The 18,487-nt window shown below is 37.2% G+C and overlaps 1 protein-coding gene across 2 annotated transcripts in view; it reads right to left on the bottom strand.

Annotated features, from left to right (window-relative positions):
* Window positions 1-2,375: 2,375 nt before the first annotated feature.
* Window positions 2,376-18,487, bottom strand: part of Otud4 (OTU deubiquitinase 4) — a 42,623-nt gene continuing 26,511 nt past the window's right edge. For both annotated transcript variants that reach the window (XM_005006786.3, XM_003476794.4), the window contains exons 14-21: window positions 16,206-16,368; window positions 13,755-13,878; window positions 12,877-12,932; window positions 12,056-12,136; window positions 11,163-11,298; window positions 10,152-10,412; window positions 8,652-8,692; window positions 2,376-7,385 (exon numbers count right to left, since the gene is read on the bottom strand). In XM_005006786.3, the coding sequence (XP_005006843.2) occupies window positions 6,165-7,385; window positions 8,652-8,692; window positions 10,152-10,412; window positions 11,163-11,298; window positions 12,056-12,136; window positions 12,877-12,932; window positions 13,755-13,878; window positions 16,206-16,368 (2,083 nt within the window). In that variant the 3' untranslated portion in view covers window positions 2,376-6,164. The remainder of the gene's footprint in view (window positions 7,386-8,651; window positions 8,693-10,151; window positions 10,413-11,162; window positions 11,299-12,055; window positions 12,137-12,876; window positions 12,933-13,754; window positions 13,879-16,205; window positions 16,369-18,487) is intronic.

Below are 18,487 nucleotides of genomic sequence, written 5' to 3'. Positions count from 1 at the left end.
GGGATCGAACTCACGACTGCCTGCTTGCAAGGCAGGCGCTTATGCCGCTGAGCTAAATCTCCAGCCCCCCTTAAAATTAATTTTTCAGGAGCTTGCTTTTCCATCTTGAAACGTCATTCATTCTTGTCAAACTATACTTGCTGTGTACTGTCTCCTAAGTATTGCTCTTGAACTGTTTTATTGGTTTGTCAACTGGCCAGTGAGGTTATTACCTGAAATTTGCGAGGTTTATTGTGGCAAATACGTTTACTGTTAACCATATACTTGTATGCCTTCTCTCTAATTAGGGTAGGCCGTGTGTATCCAGGTCGTAGCTCATAGCTGGTCTGAAACAGCTGTCCTAGTCCTTTTCCAGTGCCCTAGTGTCTTGCAGTTAAGAGGCCATGTGACCCAGTTCTGGCTAATATGTTGGAAGGGAACGTTTTGGGGTATTTGTGGAAATTTATTAAAAGGTAATGTTATCTAACCTGTAAGAATTTTGTGGTCACAGATTCCATATAAGTGGTAAGAGCACCAAAGATGCTAGTGTTGCCACCAAACTGCCCAGCTACCCACAGCCTCTCCCCTTTACACTTTCATGCAAGGGAAACATGTTTTATTCAGTTTGTTTTCTGTTACCACCCAGTTATGTTCATACCCTGAGAGCTCCAAGGGCTTGTTGTCTGCCAGGTGACTCAAATGTATCAGCTTGGAAGTACTTTCACGTTCAGATTCTTAGGCTCTAAGTAATGGTACATTATGGGTTCTGATTTCCCCTTCAAGAACCTGGCCCTTGGGCTGAGGTTGCAGCTCAATGGTAAGAGCTCTTGCCTGGCATGTGTGAGGCCCAGTGTTGTCACTAGCACCACAAAAAACAAAAACCATCTCACACCTAGTTTTTACTACTAATTTACCTTTTCACAGGAATGATCCTCCTTTATACAAACAAGTTAAGTTTTGGCTCCCAACTTTGTGTGTGCCTACTTCTCTGTCTCCCTTCCACATAGTTCTTGGGGAATGAATCTGCCAACAGTGGTCCCATTTCCTCTCACAGACCACAACTCAGGCATGTCCGCACTTCTGGTCTTTATAAAGTACCTTTTACAATCACAAATGCTCTTAACAACTTCGTTTAGATGCAATAAGTAATAGTTTTCTACTTCATCTTAAGGTAGTTGGTCCAAAACCAAAGGCCTAGATTTTTGTTGCTAACATCAGTTAACTGCCTGCCAGTCTATTTAAATGGAATATTCAAAGGGATAAGCAGCTTTAAAAACCACTCTGGCATTTGTCTTTAGCTCAGCGGCATAAGCGCCTGCCTTGCAAGCAGGCAGTCATGAGTTCAATCCCCCGTACCGATAAAAAAAAAAGACAAAAAAAATTGTTTTTTCTGAATATGAAAGCTATAACTAGAGGACTAATATATATTTAAGCTACATTTACTGAATCCCCTATTTCTCTAATGAACTCATAACATGCTCATGCAGTGCCCATAAAACCATTCTGAAGCATCCATGACAACTTCATAAGTGCTTATAAATTTAGAGTGTCTCAAGGAAGGCTGTTTGCTTCCCTTTTTTCAATTTTTACATTGTCTTTCAATGAAAGTTTAAGAAGTTGTTTTAAGTGACAGGCAGGCTCTTCTTAATTAGAATTTCAAACTACCTACCTTGTACGTTTTTGAGGACCACTGACTACCCTGGTATCTCTTACCTTTTATCCCATCTGTTTTTGAAGCAACCAACTCTGCCAGAGATCTAAGGAGCCAAACATCTTCCATCTGCTTTAATGCTGACCATGTGTAAATACTGTCCTTAAGCTACAAGATCTTTGTCTCTTTCCTTCCCTCCAAGGTTTTCTGTCCAAATCCTTTCAGCCTTGAAAGACAACTTTTATCTCCACACTGGGTTTATCATGCATTCCTGCATGATAAGCTTTGTTCAAGTTCTACTTTTTGGGGAAGCCTGTTTTTCTTGAGAAAGTTCACATAGCAAGTACTGGCAGTATCTTTCCAAAAAAAAAAAATAAAATAAAATAACAGACAAAATAAAAATACCATTATAAGTTATTCGGTATTCTGCATTCACATTTGATTTACAAAAAAAATGTAGACAGCTCTAATCATACAACTAGAAAGTAACTACCCTATAGGCTGTAAATCCCATATGGTTGTACTAGACTTACCTTCTGGCCAGAAAAAAATCATGGTATCTGTCTCTTAAAGAATCTAATGAAGGGCTGGGAATTTAGCTTAGTGGCATAAAGCACCTGCCTTGCAAGCTCATGGCCATGGGTTCAATCCCTGGTACCAAAAAACAAAAAATCTAATGAGCGTATCTCTGAAAATTTAAGTGCTTATTAGTAGGTTACCCAGAACCAAAGAACCACAAGCAAAATCAAGAGACAAAATTTAATATATGCACACTGTTTTATATATAATGCAGCATCACACCATGTAGGGCATTTACTCTTATTTTATACATTCAGATATGTTTGAAACACTTCTTAAGGCTACAAAACAGAACATAGAAAAATAAACAGGAATATATTCAACACTTAAAAAAGTGATATGATAAAGAATATAAAGTACTATTTTCCTTTCAACACTTCAAAAGATATGTATATATACTTTTTTTTACAAGTAACATCACAAATGATCACATCTTCACATGCTTAAGTATTATCTGTACTCAGTGTAAGGCTATTATCATTTTTCATACATAAATTTTTCTAGCTCTGTAACAATGCAATTTTTAATCCATTCAAGTAAATTCAACCCCAAAGTTGCTGCTTCCCAGCATTAAGACATGCACCCACCCTTCTTAGAAGATTTTCTAAAACCTGTGTCTCGGGGGGGAAAAAAATAGACTTAAAAAAATTCTCATTAGTGGCAGAGTAAATGGCTGACACTAGAAGCAAAGCCTTAGTTCTTCGATGTTAACACACTGAAGTGAGTCATTTTTAAGATTTTAAAATAAAAATAGTATCTAGACAAAATAAGAAGCAAAATACAGTAAACAGAAATAGTGTAGCTAAACATGTATTCTCTTCAGCTACACAAAAATGGACTTTGCTTAGTAGTACCCATACGTGAAAAGACAAAGTTTACCTAAAATTGAAGGTAAAATAAATGAGGCAAAAAATAAATATTGCTAGTTTCTAGGATGGCTGAGTATTTTCTAAACCAGAAAATGGTTAGAAAGGAACTTTATTGCACCAAGTCAATCATAAGCAAGTTTGCAGTTCACAGGCATTTTAGTTCACTCTTGAGTCACAAAGAAACAACACATTGCAAGAATAAAAGTTGCATCACATAAGCATCTCAGCACTGTGGTCTGGGAAAACCTCCTGCCAGCTGGAGACAGGGTCAGAGCTTAGTCTGCCATGAAAATGGCCTTACGAGTTACTGGGAAACAACATGAGGACTACACAGCTGTTAGCATCCTGCTGCCAAGGAGCACATGGGGCAAGAAATGAAGATGTATGTGACAGAAAACCCAACTTGAAGAACACATACACAGTACTAAAAGGAATGGGGCTGCACTCAAGCTCGACAAAAGCATCTAACTAAGAAACAACAGGTGAGCTTTGGTCAGTCTAAGCATTTGTTCTTAAAAATGTGTCTGATCATACTATAGTAAAGTTTCATAATTTCTAAATTAAAATACAAATGATTCTCAATTCTCTGTTTCTTTTCTTATACAGAAATACATCTCATGACACCATACAATATGACAGTTAATATGAAAGAGGGCAAAAGCTTGCTTGGCCCTAGTTTTGACCTCAGTATAAGGCAAAATCCCCTAGACTAATACAGTTAAAAACAAACGTAAAGGGGGGAAAAAATGAGCTTCACACAAAGACTAACAATTTAAAAACTATCAGATTCTTTTATTCCAGAGGTCACTAAGAAAAGTACCATCTGCTAAATTTCTCTTTTCAGCACTGTTTCATTATGTCCTAGTCAAATGGGAAATAGGAAGCAAATCAGTGTCTCTCAGGAGCTAGAGAGTATTGTGTTGCTTAATTGAGGTAAGACAGAATGACAGTGAAGAACAGTATCCCTTTTCCTATCCAAATTCAAACACTGCTAGAAACAAATCAAGCCCCAGTCAATAAAATGAAGGATGACACTGGAAACCACAATTACTTTTGGACTCCTGAGACCAAACTTAAAATCTTGTATTTATATCAAAATGTGATTTTCATAAAGATATCAGGCAAACTAATCATACATTACAAAAAAAAAAAAAAAAAAGCATGGGCTGAAAGTAAAGGGCCCTTTAAACTTCTCATTCAGTAATTCAGCCATTGACACGAAGAAAAAAACTGGCATCAACAGTACCTTCAACAACTGTTCTACCTAAGTTGACAACAAATTCCTTCCAACAGGTTCTCCCAAGAATTTTCTTTTCCACATAACCATCCCAATCTTTACAAACTTTTTCCTAGCTAGCACCATCATAAAAAAAAGTTATCTTTCAAAGTGCTCTCTAAAATCCTATGTTATAAAATATCTAAATGCTAATCACTATTCAAATCAGCAGTTATACAGACATTAGGTAATTAAAACAGCACAGAGGTAAATAACCATTATTACAGTACAGTGGGGATTCACTGAGCCTAGCTGACATCCAAACATTCCTACAGGTTATCAGAGACCCCAGAAAACTCATCTGGTTCAGCTTATCAAATTCAAGTGAATTGTATTTGCTTTAAAGTAATCTGCCTTTAAAAACAACTAAAAAAAAAAGCCACCACACATCTATTTTTGGCTACAAATATTACACATGGCATGCAAAGCAAAATCACTATGTTATTTGCATAGCACTCACACTTCCTGATCAGAAGGTAATCTCAACATAAAGAACAGATTTTTCACACTGGTATGTACAAATAAACACAAGCTACAGTTATTTTTACAAAGTAACACAAATACACAAATACTGTGTTAATTGACAGTCCAATCTCCAAATAAGAAGAGTGCAACATGCAAAGGGGATAGCAAGTGAATACCACAAAGTCAAAGGAAACAAGATTAGACATATAACCCTAAGAGTAACAAGCTATAAACTGCAACGCAAAACCATTTTCTAGCAGCATCCTCTAGAAACAAACTAGAAGTCACAATCATCTCATTTTTGTACAATAATTCCAGCCATGACAAATCTGAACATGCAAATGTAAAGTGATACACATAACCAATGGTGCAAGAAAAACAAAACAGTTACTCTATAGAAACCTGTCAAGCTAAAAAGTTTTAACATTTCTTCTCACAAAATATTTAGAATCTGTCAGTGCATTAGTGTTAAAGTGGCATTAAAAAACTTCTGCAGTTTTAACAGATGCAGAGTATTTTCAAAATGCATAGCATCTATATTTCTTTCGAGTAGGCACCATGATATTTACACCAGTGCTAAGAATTCTGGGTGGAAACAGCCGTTTCACTGGATTTCCTACTATTTCTTAAACATCTATTCCTTATGCAACCTTAAGGTCAACAAATACTCACCAAAATTCAAAAATATACCCTATGAATATTAAAAGAACTATATACAACATTTCTAAGACACAGGTTAATAGGCTGCCTTATATGTAATATTAAAGAGAAGACATTATTCAAGTCTGACAGATATTGAGATGAAAGGCCTTTGGGTTGGAAGCATTTTAAAAGACAACAGTGTTGTAGGCTGAGAATTGTTTGAGCCCAGTTTATGACTAAGGCATTGCATAATAAAATATATGTTTCTATTTGGTGCAATGTTATGTTTTGGAATCTATACTGTGTCAAATGGTACATTTTCTTGTCACTTTAGTAGACACTATAAAGCACACATTTCCAACATTTGAAAATCAAACTTGTACAAGAAAAAAAATCAAACACTAAACCTATAATGGTTTATATTAAGCTGTTTATAAAAAATACTTTAACAAACTGAACTACTTTTTATGGGGGCAGTCGCCCGACGAAGAAATCAAACAGATTTTGAACAAAGAAAAATGGCAATACCAGAAATTCACTTGCCCCTTAAACTCATGTCCAAAATCCCATCCACAACGGGAATGAGGGTTAAAGCGGAGGGGAGGAGACAGTTCCAATTTGGGTTTTTATTTTAAGGTATTTTTTAAAGCCTTTAAAAGTACTCCACCTAATAAAGGGTTTCTCCTTTAAAAGACCCAAGCCATCAAGTGTGTTGTCCCCGGTGGCCATCTCCCATTCCTGATCTCCTCCTGTCTCCTCTATAGGGCCGTCCTCTGACATTTCGGTGGTACTGATAACCTTCCTCTCGGTTTCGGCTTGGCTGCCCTTTCCAGGACTCCTCACCTCTGACATGTTGATATCCACCCCTACCAGCATAGCCCCAATCACTTTTGTACTTCCTGCCTCCTCCGTAAGTTTGATTATAGAACTGTTTGGATCTGCCACTTCTCAGAATATTAGACACTTCACTTTCGTCTTCTGAACTTTCTTCTTTTGGTCTTTGCATTCTGCTATCCACAGAGTTGGCCCCAGGGCTGACCACATCAGCAGCAGTCTTAGGATCTTTTGCTTTCTCTGGTTTTTCTTTTAGACTTTGAATGGTCCTCCTTGGCTCAAGTTCGACAGACACAGTTTCTCTTTCTCTGTTTAGAATCTGAGTGGGAAGATGAGCTTTTCCCTCGGCTCCAACAGGGGCAGCAGCAAGCGCAAGATCTGCCTTCCGCGTCTGTGATGACTGCTCCGCCCGGCCTTCCATCTTGCTGCTCACAGCTGCTTCAGGGACAGAATGTGTACCTTCACTCCGAGGTTCCGAAAACTCATCTGCTGCTGTGCCCGAAGCACATTCTTTAGACAGATCCAAATTTTCCAAGGGCAGATCCAATTCACTTTTCTCTTCAGAGGGCAAGACAATATTCTGCCTCATTACAGGATTTTCTATAAATCCCTGAAAAGGGTACCCATACCAAACATGAGGGAAAAAAGGGGGTGCAATGGGAACTGGGCCTAAGAATGGATTAGGTCCAAAGGACGGCTGTGGATACATGTTCTTGCCACTTAGCGACTCGTCATATTCAGCATGAAGAAGCTGCCCAGGGTTTTCAGATTCAAGATCAGCCTGATAAGACAGCTGTCCGTGACTTTCAGACACCTGAGACGGAGGGATAACCAGAGGTGAAGAAAACGTTGGCGGCCCAATCTCTCCCTGTGACATCTGACCATTAACACTGGTCTCAGTCTGCAAAGGAAAGTGTGCATCAGTACAGGTACAGTCACTTTCATTCTGAGCAGCAGCAGCTTCTTGGAACCAAGAACTAGGAGGATACATGGGGACAGGGACCTTAGGGTACATCCTGCAGGCTGCCAGGTAGGCCTGGTGCAAAGGGTACAGGTAAGAATGCGGAGCCCACATCGGACAACTATATGCCTGAAAGAGACACAAAATGGTACAATAAACAAAAAGGGAAAACAATATAAATATAAATATAAAAAATAAATTTTGCTGAGTATTTACAATTAGTACTAGGCTCAAGTTTCTCATGCTTATAAAGAAAATATAATTTATTATTCAAATACTAAATCACTGTGATACCTAACATGAAAAGCAATTAAACAACCAAACTGCTATTTTAAGATTACTTTCCTGTCCCAAAATCTATCTGAAGTCCTCAGACAGAGGCTCACAGGAAACATGATCTTAACCACTGGCAGTATGACTAAACTTGCATTCATGGTCTAGCTCTTCCACTCATTCACTCACCCGTGTAACCCTCCCAGCCAATTAACTTGCTGGCATCTACTGTACCAAGAAAATGCTGGTAGAAAAGATGATCTCCAATGACAGGACTCCACAATTCTAGGACCCTTCAGAGACTACTTTAACTATGAGTGGTAAATTTAGAACTCCAATCAAACAACAGTAATGTTGAAAATAAAATACTCCAAATTCTTCCTCCATACAGTTTCAGCAAAAACTCAAAATACAAATAAAATATAACCAGCCAGTAGATAACTAACCCATTAGATAATGTAAATATTGACTAGATAAAACACAAAATTAGGCAACAAAATGCATCCTATGGCCTTGTGAAACTGGACACTAGACCACAATGAACTCCATTTCTTTCCAAAGCATCTAGAACCCAAAGAGACTAATTCAAAACAAAAGCCTAGCATTGACAGCTTCTCTAAAAAAAACTTACTTTTAGACTGTTCTCTTCCCAGAGGACCACTTTGCTATGCTAATGAACAACCCTCCAACCTCACACAGGAACACATACTTTCAACTGTTATTTATTTTGGTCCTTTCAACAACTGAGGCAGATGAAAGAACACTGATCTCATTCCATAAATATAGCTAAACTCAGATACTTAATGGTTTGCCCCAGACTATACAGTTAAAGAATGTCAAAGCCAAATGTCAAACCCAGAAGATTCATCCAATTCCCCAGGAATTTCTGTAAGGTTGCCCAGGAACATACTTCCTGGACATGCTCCTCTGGAAAGGTTAAACCACTACCAAGAGGAAAAGCAAGCAAAAACTGGAGCTTCTACTATCTCCCAGAACATACTGCTCTGGACTAAAAACGCTGATTCTTACAATGGTGATACCTTGGAGTACTGCTAGATAGTAAACATGATTTAAACACTAATCATTTAAAACAGTATTAATAAAATGATACAACGTAAATACCTTCACACCAAGATTGAAGAAGAATCGAAGAATGTTCTTATCTGAAAAGAGAATAATCACTCAGTGAAACTACACATTCAACCAAGTTTTTCTTCATCATTCTAATCAATGGTTTTAAAGATAACTCTACTTGCTGAAACTGTTTTAACGTGTAATATAAAACATAAAAACTATAATATAACCAAAACCTTGGCTGATATTATAAGGTAATTCCAGATTCAATATGCTTCCTTCTATACTAATGTCTATACCCCAAAATGATTTAGGATTCTTATCTGATTAAATGTGAATCTGGGTGAAAACCACTCAAAAGCTTTGTTATTTTTCAACTTTTCTGTGGGGTTTTAAAAATTATGAAATAAAGACACTGGTAAAAATGGTAACATTCTCGGGGTTGGGGATTTAGCTCCGCGGCATCAGCACCTGCCCTGCAACCAGTTCGATCCCCGGTACCGAGAAAAAAGGAAAAAGACAAAAAAAAAATTGAAAAATGGTAACATTCTCCTTACCCCTCACTCATTGTTAATAAGATTAGTAGGATGTTATATTCCAAGTATCCATTTGCTATTAGTCAGCAACCCATGGGCTCAAACATCAAATGACTGAATAACACAAATTATCTGTATGAAATCATCAAACAGTATATAGGTAGCTATTGAATTCTCTCAGTGACACAAACAGGAAATTTTGCAAACTACAAAATGGACAATTAAGAGTACAAATTCACTGAAAATAAAAGGAGCCAGCAAATTTTAAAAGTATTTAAACAAAAACTATACAAATACTGTCTAGCACTACAGTAATAGCTTTTTTTTTTTTTTTTTTTTTTTTTTTTGCAGAGGAGGGTTTGAACCCAGAGTACTGTGTGTACTAGGCTAGGCAAATGCTCTTATTTCTGAGCTATACCCCAACTCCTTCGTAATTTTTTAATGAATAAAGTAATATAAGTAGTTCCCCAATCCAGAAAACTGTTGAGAAAACTTCATAATGTTCAAGGTAGCTAGTTAATGAAATTATTAAGTTTCTTACTTCAAAATGGTTTCAAAGCTATTTTAAAAACTACATGACAGATATTCATTACTAAACTAAAAAAAAACTTTGCTGAAGCTGGGGCCAGGGGTGGTTGCACATGCCTGTAGTGTCAGCACTCAGGAGGCTAAGGCAGAAGGACTGCCATGAGCTTGAGGCCAGCATGAACTACATAGGGAGACCCTGTCTCAGAAAAGAAAAAAGAATTTGTAAAAACATAAAATAAAATTAAGCTGATACAGAAACAAATGACTGATACCCAAACCTCTGGTGTATTTCCATCTGGTGTACTTGGCTTACTCAGAAAACAACCTCAAACTCTACATTTCTTGCGTGCTCCCACCACTGCTTCACGTGTGACTAATACAGCAGCACAAGGCAGTCCTCTAGGCACACACACATATGGCCCCACTGTGACTATGTTAAATCTATTTGTACCTTAATAAAGGAAATCAGTTTCAAAGGCCTCACCTTTAGGCAGGTCCTCCCCAGTCTGACACAGTGAGTAAGGTGGTGCAATGGCTCTATCTCCCTTTTCATTATAAGGAAACCCTGGATAGAGTGGGTCCTGGTAAAGGCTCAACGTCTGAGGCAAAGGCATCAAGGGCTGGTTAACTGCCTGAATTGACACAGGAACTGGAGAGGACGTCAAATGAGCTTGGGACACAGCAGAATCAGGTCCAGTGGTCAGAGTCTGTGTCACTGACAAAACAGGAATTTGAGCAGGAACACCTACAAGAAAGAGACGTAAAGGAAATCAAAAATACAAAGCAGTGAAAACAACCTTTCCTCCAGAAATGTTTACATTACAATGCTACACACTGCTGCAGTTGGTTAAATGGCACATAATCAGACAAGAAGTAATTTTAGTAGTTAACTCAGGGACTTCAGACACAGATTAAGCCCAAAAAACAAATCTGGAATTAATATCTTCTAACTGCAGCTCTCACAAAGGTGAGAGACAAAGGGCCTACAAAGGTGCCCAACTGGGAGCCATCAATGGGCTGGCCCCCAGTGCAAGCATCCACAGCAAACCATGGAGACAACCATTCAAACACTGTGTGCCTACGCTGTGAGAGCACACCTCGATGAACGACCCCCCAAGCAAACACGGCACCCTCTGCTGAGTGTAGACACAGAGAACCCAGAGAGCTATGAGACTGCCCACACTTGACCCTGCTCCACAGACAATCTCTTACTCAAGAATCTAAAGTCTAGCTAGATGTGGTAGCACACACCTATAGATCCAGCACTCAGGAGGCTGAGGCAGGAAGATCGTCATGAGTTCAAGGCCAGCCTGGACTACATAGTGCATTCAAGGCCAGTCTGAACTAAATAGGGAGACTCTGTCCCAAAAATACAAAAACAAAAACACACATTTAAAAAAAGATTCTGAAGTCTGACTTGAAAGACATTACTGGTTGGTCGGTTGGTAGACAAAGATATATGGGTAGGTGGGTAGGAGTTTCTAAACTCTCTAACCTGTTGGTCCAAAAGTTGTAGGTTCACTTGGCCAAGCTGGCACAGTGGCTGGTAAAGAAGGCACCACAGGAGTTAGATGTACCTCTGGAGAAACTATAAGGGGAGCTGGATTCGACAAAGACACACCTGCTGGGTTCTTCAAGAAAGAGGGGTAAAAAAGACAGAAGGATATTTTGTTAAGACACTAATTTTAATCAACGTAAGTACCTTGAGTTGTCTGCCTTTTATAGCACTGAAGTGTAAATGGTCCTGGTCTCAGAATGAAAGAAAACAGTAGAGCTAAAAATAATATGCAAATAAAGCTGGACACAATGATACATGCCTGTAATCCCAGCACTCAAGAGGCTGAGGCAAGAGGATTTTGGTATTGTTTCTTTTAAATGTATATGAAGTAACTGTAATGATTCAGCTAACTCTTCTAGAATGTAATTCAGTTTTCTTTCAAAAGTAATTCAGTTTTCTTTCAAAAATCTAATATTCAAGCCAACTCACCATGCAGTGGTAACGTAAGGCACTAAAAGTAATGCAAAAATAAACTTACTCAAAACTCATTCAAATACATGGCCAGAAAACGGACATAAAGTAACGTTCTATCAACACTGGTAACGCTTCAGACTAGCTGACAACAAAATCAATTAGAGCCAGGTGTGGTGGTACACACCTGTAAATCCCAGAAATGAGGAGGCTGAGGCAAGAGGATTTTGAGTTTGAAGCCAGCCTAGACTACATAATGAGATGTCTTAAAAACCAAAAAACAGTAAGTCATACAAGAATAATGTCTGCACTCAAATTATATTAGAATAAATTCTCTCATTCCCTATATGAATGTCTTCTGTTTGTAAAAGAAGGAAATCCAGAGACTGAGACATTCAATGTCAAACATCACAGCTCACCTGTTCTGCAGGAGATGGGCACTCCAATTTCTTTGACTTTGATGGTGATGAAACTCTCGCACATTTATCATCATTAATACTCTTTGGAAGTCAAAGAAGAAAGAAATACAAGAAGAAGCAATTTTGTATTCCAAAGATCCACATTCTAGGATAACTGTGGTTGCCTTCATAATTCACCACACCTGCATCTGACAGAACCCACTCACAGCAGAAAATGTCATCCAATTACACCTGATCTTCGACAAGTAAGTTAACTTTGCAACTGTACATCTTTATCATATTAAAGTAACTGAGTAGCTATTATTTAGGATGTGGCTTCAAACAGCAATCTTCTCCCTTATAAATATCAATCTACTATTAGCAATGTGATGAAGTGTAAAAGCAACTTTTTTTATTCAGTTAAGAAATGCGAAGTACTTTAAATAGATGGTCGTCATCTGTGAGCAACTTCCCCTCAAGCTTCATCATCTTTTCCATGTTTTTCTACTTCACTACTAAAGCTGTAAAATGTTAAAATTAAGCTGAGCATGGTAGCACATTCGTGCAAACCCTGGTACTCAGGAGGCTGAGGCAGGAAGATTGTAAATTTGAAGCCAGCCAAAGCAACTCAGCAAGAGCCTGTTTCTAAAAAACTGTTTTTAAAAGACTGGGACCGTACCTCAGTGGTGGAGTACCTGTCTAGCATGTATAAGTTTACCTAGCATGTATAAGGCCCTGGGTTTAATCCCCAGGACTGAAAAAGAAAACTAAAATCATTTCCATCTTTTCTATTTTTTCCTACCATGCCACCAGTGTTAAAAAAAAGTATTTAAAGCTTTTACCTCCAATGTGCTTGGCTCAGGTTTTTTATCCAAGTGAGTATGTCCATGAGTAGATTCTAAAAGATCAAGATAAAAATAAGGCCTTGTCAACCAAAGTCAGGATTGAAAACAGAATAAAAATATGAAGATAAAAAGAATCAAAATACTGTTTGAAACACATTTACAGTAGTCAGGATGCAGATTCTGGAGTAATGCTCATCATACTTTATCCTGAGTGAGTGTTCCTCTCCAACAGTCAGATACTGATATTAGATAAACTACTTAATGACTTTTATCCCAAATACAATCATCCGCCCTTATCCACAGGGAATACATTCCAGTAGATGCTCAAAGCTGTGGACAGTATCCAGTCTTACACATTTTCCTATACTGACATTATTGACAGTTTATAATGTAGTCACAGTAAGAGACTAGTAACAATGACTAATTGTAAAACAGAACACACATGTGGTCTCTCTCAAAATACTTTTATTTTCACCTTTTCACTAAGGAAGCACTTTGTGGCTTCTCTTTGGGACCATTATTAAAACACAAAAACTGCACCACCTTCGGAGTTGATCTGATTATTAAGACAACTAGTAAGTGGCTGCGGAGCAGGCAGCATATACAGTGGGGACACATGAGCCAAAAGGATGACTCATATCCAAATGGGAAGAAGCAGGATGACATTAAGATCGCGTAATAGTCACAACAGCACATACTTTAAAATTTATGACTGTTTCTGTAATTTTCCATTTAATATTTTTAAACCACAGCTGACCTAGTATAACTTAAACTGCAGAAAGCAAAACTACAGATAAGGAAGTAATGACAAGTGTGATTTGAAACAGACACAGATCTTTCCAGCATCTGCTTTCAAATGATGAACCATCACATACCTTTGTCTTTTCTTTCTTCTGTATCCATTCTCCGCCTATTCCCTTTTCTATCACTTACATGTGATGATTTTCTCTGGGTGCTTGGGTTGCTACTCTGAGAAGCTGACTGACTGACTGATGAGCTCTTTAAAATAAACAAAAACCCACATTAGCATTACAAATTTACAATTAATCTTACCCTTTATACTTCTTTAAAAAAAATCTCACAATTCAAAGCCATATGCTACTGTATTGTTTGTGTATTTGTTTTTGAGACAAAGTCTCACTATTTAATTCAGGCTGGCTTTTAACTCACTATGCAGCCGAGGCTGGCCATGAACTCATAATGATCCTCAGCCTCCCAAGTGCTGGAATTACCAGCATGCACCCCCACATCCAGCTTCAAAGCCCTGTATTTTTTTTTTTTTTCAGTTTTTGATTTTTTTTTTGTACAAGGGATGAAACCCATGACCTTGCACATGCCACAATTTTTTATCTTTCATAGCTATATGTTTGCAGTTAGCAATGATCACATTCCTCCTGGGCAGTTGGTACATGTAAATAATGTATCTCATCCTCTTTCCCTCCTGGCACTCCACCAACTCTTGTTCCCAATTACAAAATATTTATTTCCCTTTTTCCTATTATCTATCTTCTGTTTTGTTTACTTTGGGGTTTTTATGTAAGAGAAACTATACAATATTTAACCTTGTGTGTAAAATTTATTTCACTTAACATTATAGGTTCAAGGTACATTCATTTTCCTACAAATGACTTTATCCTTCTTGATGATAGAATAATATTCCACTGTATAGAAATACCACACTTTCTTCATTCAGTCATCTGTTAATGGATATATAGGTCACTTCCAAGAATTAGCTATTATGAACTTTGCTGCTATAAACATATTGTACTTTAAACTCTATTTTATTTTTACCTACAAATAACAGTATTTAAGATCCATATTTAATTCATATATATATATATATATATATATATATATATATATGCTCTGCATTAACAGTCTGATTACCAAGTCAAAATATTAATCAATGAGATTGTCAGCCTAAATTAGTAAGTATTCTTCTTCATATCCTCAATTTCAGGAAGCCAGTCTGACCAAATTTTCACCTTGCAACTTACATTCTTCACACAAGCAATGGTATTCTGTGTACCAACATTCCAAATAAACTATTCAGAAGCCAGTCCTTTTTCTCCTGAAAAAAATCTTAAGTGCAAATTAGCAGGTACTGTATACTAGGATTCTTACCACTTAAACACCACTGACTCTCAGGGCAAGTCACATTAGGATCTGCACAAGATTTAATCTCCTAACTGGTGAAACAATGGGATTGGAGTAAGTCAGAATGTTAAGCTGAATTCCAAATGAAGATTCCTAGGTTCCTATCATAGTACTCAAAGTAAATGTTCCACATAAAAAATAACAGAATCTTAGACTTCACTAACAGGAGTTATCTAGAAAATAAACCTGAGTTAATAAATCCAACAATGAGTCATACTCATAAAAAGCCTAAAAATGCTGAGGACAAAGACCCCATTTTAATAAAAAAAAAATTTCACAATCTGTGCCCACATCACAGTCATTGAACTTTTTACCACACAGTAACTGAATAAGAAAAAGGTATGAGGAGTACAAGCTTAAATAACCTGTAGTTATCTATTATATAAAACACTTTTTCAATTTAGTTCCTCTTCAGACCTCTAATAACTTACACAAGTAGAAGACAAAACTAAGCATATGGGGTCCTAAATATTACACTGGTATAGCGTGACTCCACAACAGCCCATTCTGTTTTTAAACATTGCTAGCAATAGCAGATCAGAAGTCAGCGAATACCATTTACCAAGACTTAAAAAGAATATAGACACAAGGTTCCCAGCACTAAGAATGAATCAATCATGTCTTCCTTGTCCTAACAATGGATCTTTGACCTACATGACAATGGTTCTCCGTGACTCTCCCTCAGAAAGTTAAGAAACCTAAAGATAAAGAAGTCTTTTACTGAAAAAGCATGCATCACAACCCAGGATCTGATACATGAAGCAAGGATTACACCGTAGGATTACATGTGCTACCACCTACAACAGCAAATACTTGAAGGAAAGTTCTCACTATAGAGTCTACATATGCTCACTAAAGACTGAGGAGTTTCTCAATTTTATAAATGTATCTTATTTCGGATTAACTGTCTCATGATCACATTTACTTCTGTTGGTAAATTCACATTCCCTGCTTCAAACCAAAATACTAACCACTGTAAGTAAGACAAACTTCCTTGCCTAGACTCACCAACTTTTCAATAGTAGCACTAGATCGAGATCTTTCGTAAAAAGTGAAAAGGAGGGAGAACATGTGATGTTTAAGTCCATAAATTACTAGGCCACCACGAAAAACCATACTTAAGAAGGATTTGTTAACATTAATCGTTGAAAATATGTTTTTATACATACAGAAAGTGCTGGAAAAGCCTGTTCATCTCTGTTCTGAATCTCGTATAGTAAACGAGATTCTTCAATAGCTTGCTTCTCTCTGCGCTCTTCTGGTGAGAGGCCAAAATAGTGAGTTTCTCGACTGGAGTGATCAAAATCTTCAACTCGCTCACGGTCAGATTTTCTGTCAAATACAACATTCTTGTCAGAAAAAGAAAAAAACACGAAGTATATTGAGTACCTAAAATAACACCTGTTTTGCAATACAATTAATTATTTGGCCAATTTTGCTACACTGCAACATTTCAGAACTTTTGGAAACTTGATTAATAAAACTTCAGCAAATGGAAATTCCTATACCCTTACACTACCTTACACAAAAAATCGCAATAAGGGAGACAAATACAAAACATAAAACTTACTTCCAAGTAATATAAAAAGTGCTTAGATTTCTGCTTTCCTGAAAATAAATATCTTCTTCATGCCACACTCCCAATATTTTTGTAAGCATTCGCTCTCTTAAAAAAAGGAAGCTTTACTAGTTCAGGTCGCACAAGCATTCTAATGATCTGTTCTAAATAAAGGGTAATGGTCAAGCAAGACACTGGTCCATTCTCCTACCTGTTACTGACACCACCAAGGAAGATGGAGAACTGAAAAAAAACTGTGCCAAGCTGGGCAGTAATGAGGGAGACAAGACCAATGTAACGGTGGCCAAAGAAGGAGGCCCAACTCATGAGTACAGTTTAGTAGTTTATTAGACAACTCCAAAATTCTTAAAAGGTTTATTACTAAAAGCTATATAAATAATATTTCTATTATGTGTAATAATAGTTTTCTTTAACAGTAGGAAAAATTCAAAATTTGTAAGAAAAATGTTTGCCACAGAACAAAGATAATCTTGCTAAAAACAGTGGGAGTGACACGTTAATACAATCTGATTCTTTCACTTCTGATGTAGTCACTGCATGCCCTCAGGTGGCCTCTTTACAACCACACTCTATTTCCAACATGGCAGATGTCAATTCCAATTGCACTAGAAAAAAAGACAAAAACGCAAATCCACACCTTCATAAACTCACACCAGGCCTTCTCAAACCCTGTAGTAAATGACCTCACAGATGACTTAGTAAGTTGGCAGGAGCAAGATGAAAAACTAGTATCACCTACAAATGTCTCCTACTATCCTACTACTCTGTGGTCTTCATCTTACCCTCACGGGCACACAATATCAATCCTTCCTATTTTCACGAAGCTTGGAGAGAGATGTTCAGCAACATTTTCTGCACATCCACATGAATGAATGAATGAACAAATGAATGAATGCACACATGCAGTCCTGCTTTGTGCTGCATGTATGTATGTGTTTTGTTTTCTCCACAGGAAAAAATGTTATCAATGAGAAAGAGATGAAAAAGATACCGTCAAGGGGTCATATCTAATATTACAGCACTTTTATAACTAGAATTCAAAACTGATGTGTTCATGAAGTGAAGATGAACATTAACAGGCTTAGATCAATTGCATTATTAGGTATAAAAATCAAATGCTACTTAGGCTTTTTACAAAAAACTTTCATATTAAATAACATTTTCTAAATCGGTTTTAATATACCAGTAAAATTCACCATCACTCACAAAATGGAAAAGACATACTGATCTCTAACTGCAAATACCACTTGGTTTCTATAAAATCAGCCACAACAACAAAAGTTTGCTAAAGCTTCATGACTTAATAACTACTCTTGCCATACACCATGTGTTTTTAAAGCAAATAATATACATTCAACATATGAAAAAGAAAGGGATCCCTAGTAAGAAAAAGATATGCATCAACAGCACAGTTTCAAAAGTATTAATATTAAACATCTGTTGGAGTCATCTTCCAATTTCTAGGAGAGTAATCAATACCAGCAACACACTGGATATAAATTCAGTTAGTGATTTAAACAATATTTAAGTAGTCATTAATAATCTACATGTATTTTTCCTCCCTTTCTTTGTTGTAGCACTAGGATTGAAATTAGGGCATTCACACTGAACTACATCCCCAGCCTTTTTCAACTTTTATTTTCAGGCAGGGTCCTACTACGTTGACAGAATGCCGAGGCTGGGCTCAAGTTCACAATCACCCTACCTCAGCCTCTCAGAACGCTAGAACAGGCACAGACCACCACACCCAGCACTTTTTTATTTTTAAACTTCTTAAGGCCCTAATGAGTACTCTAGTGTTTAGGAGAAAATGGTTCTTTTCTCATCCAGCAAAAAGTGACAAATTTATTAAAGAAAAATTTCATTTCTGCC

This window comes from Cavia porcellus, unplaced genomic scaffold (genome assembly GCF_034190915.1).
Source record: "Cavia porcellus strain 051 isolate PalLab524CR breed Dunkin Hartley unplaced genomic scaffold, mCavPor4.1 scaffold_14, whole genome shotgun sequence".
NCBI lineage: Eukaryota > Metazoa > Chordata > Mammalia > Rodentia > Caviidae > Cavia > Cavia porcellus.
This window is presented reverse-complemented; position numbering and strand designations above follow the sequence as displayed.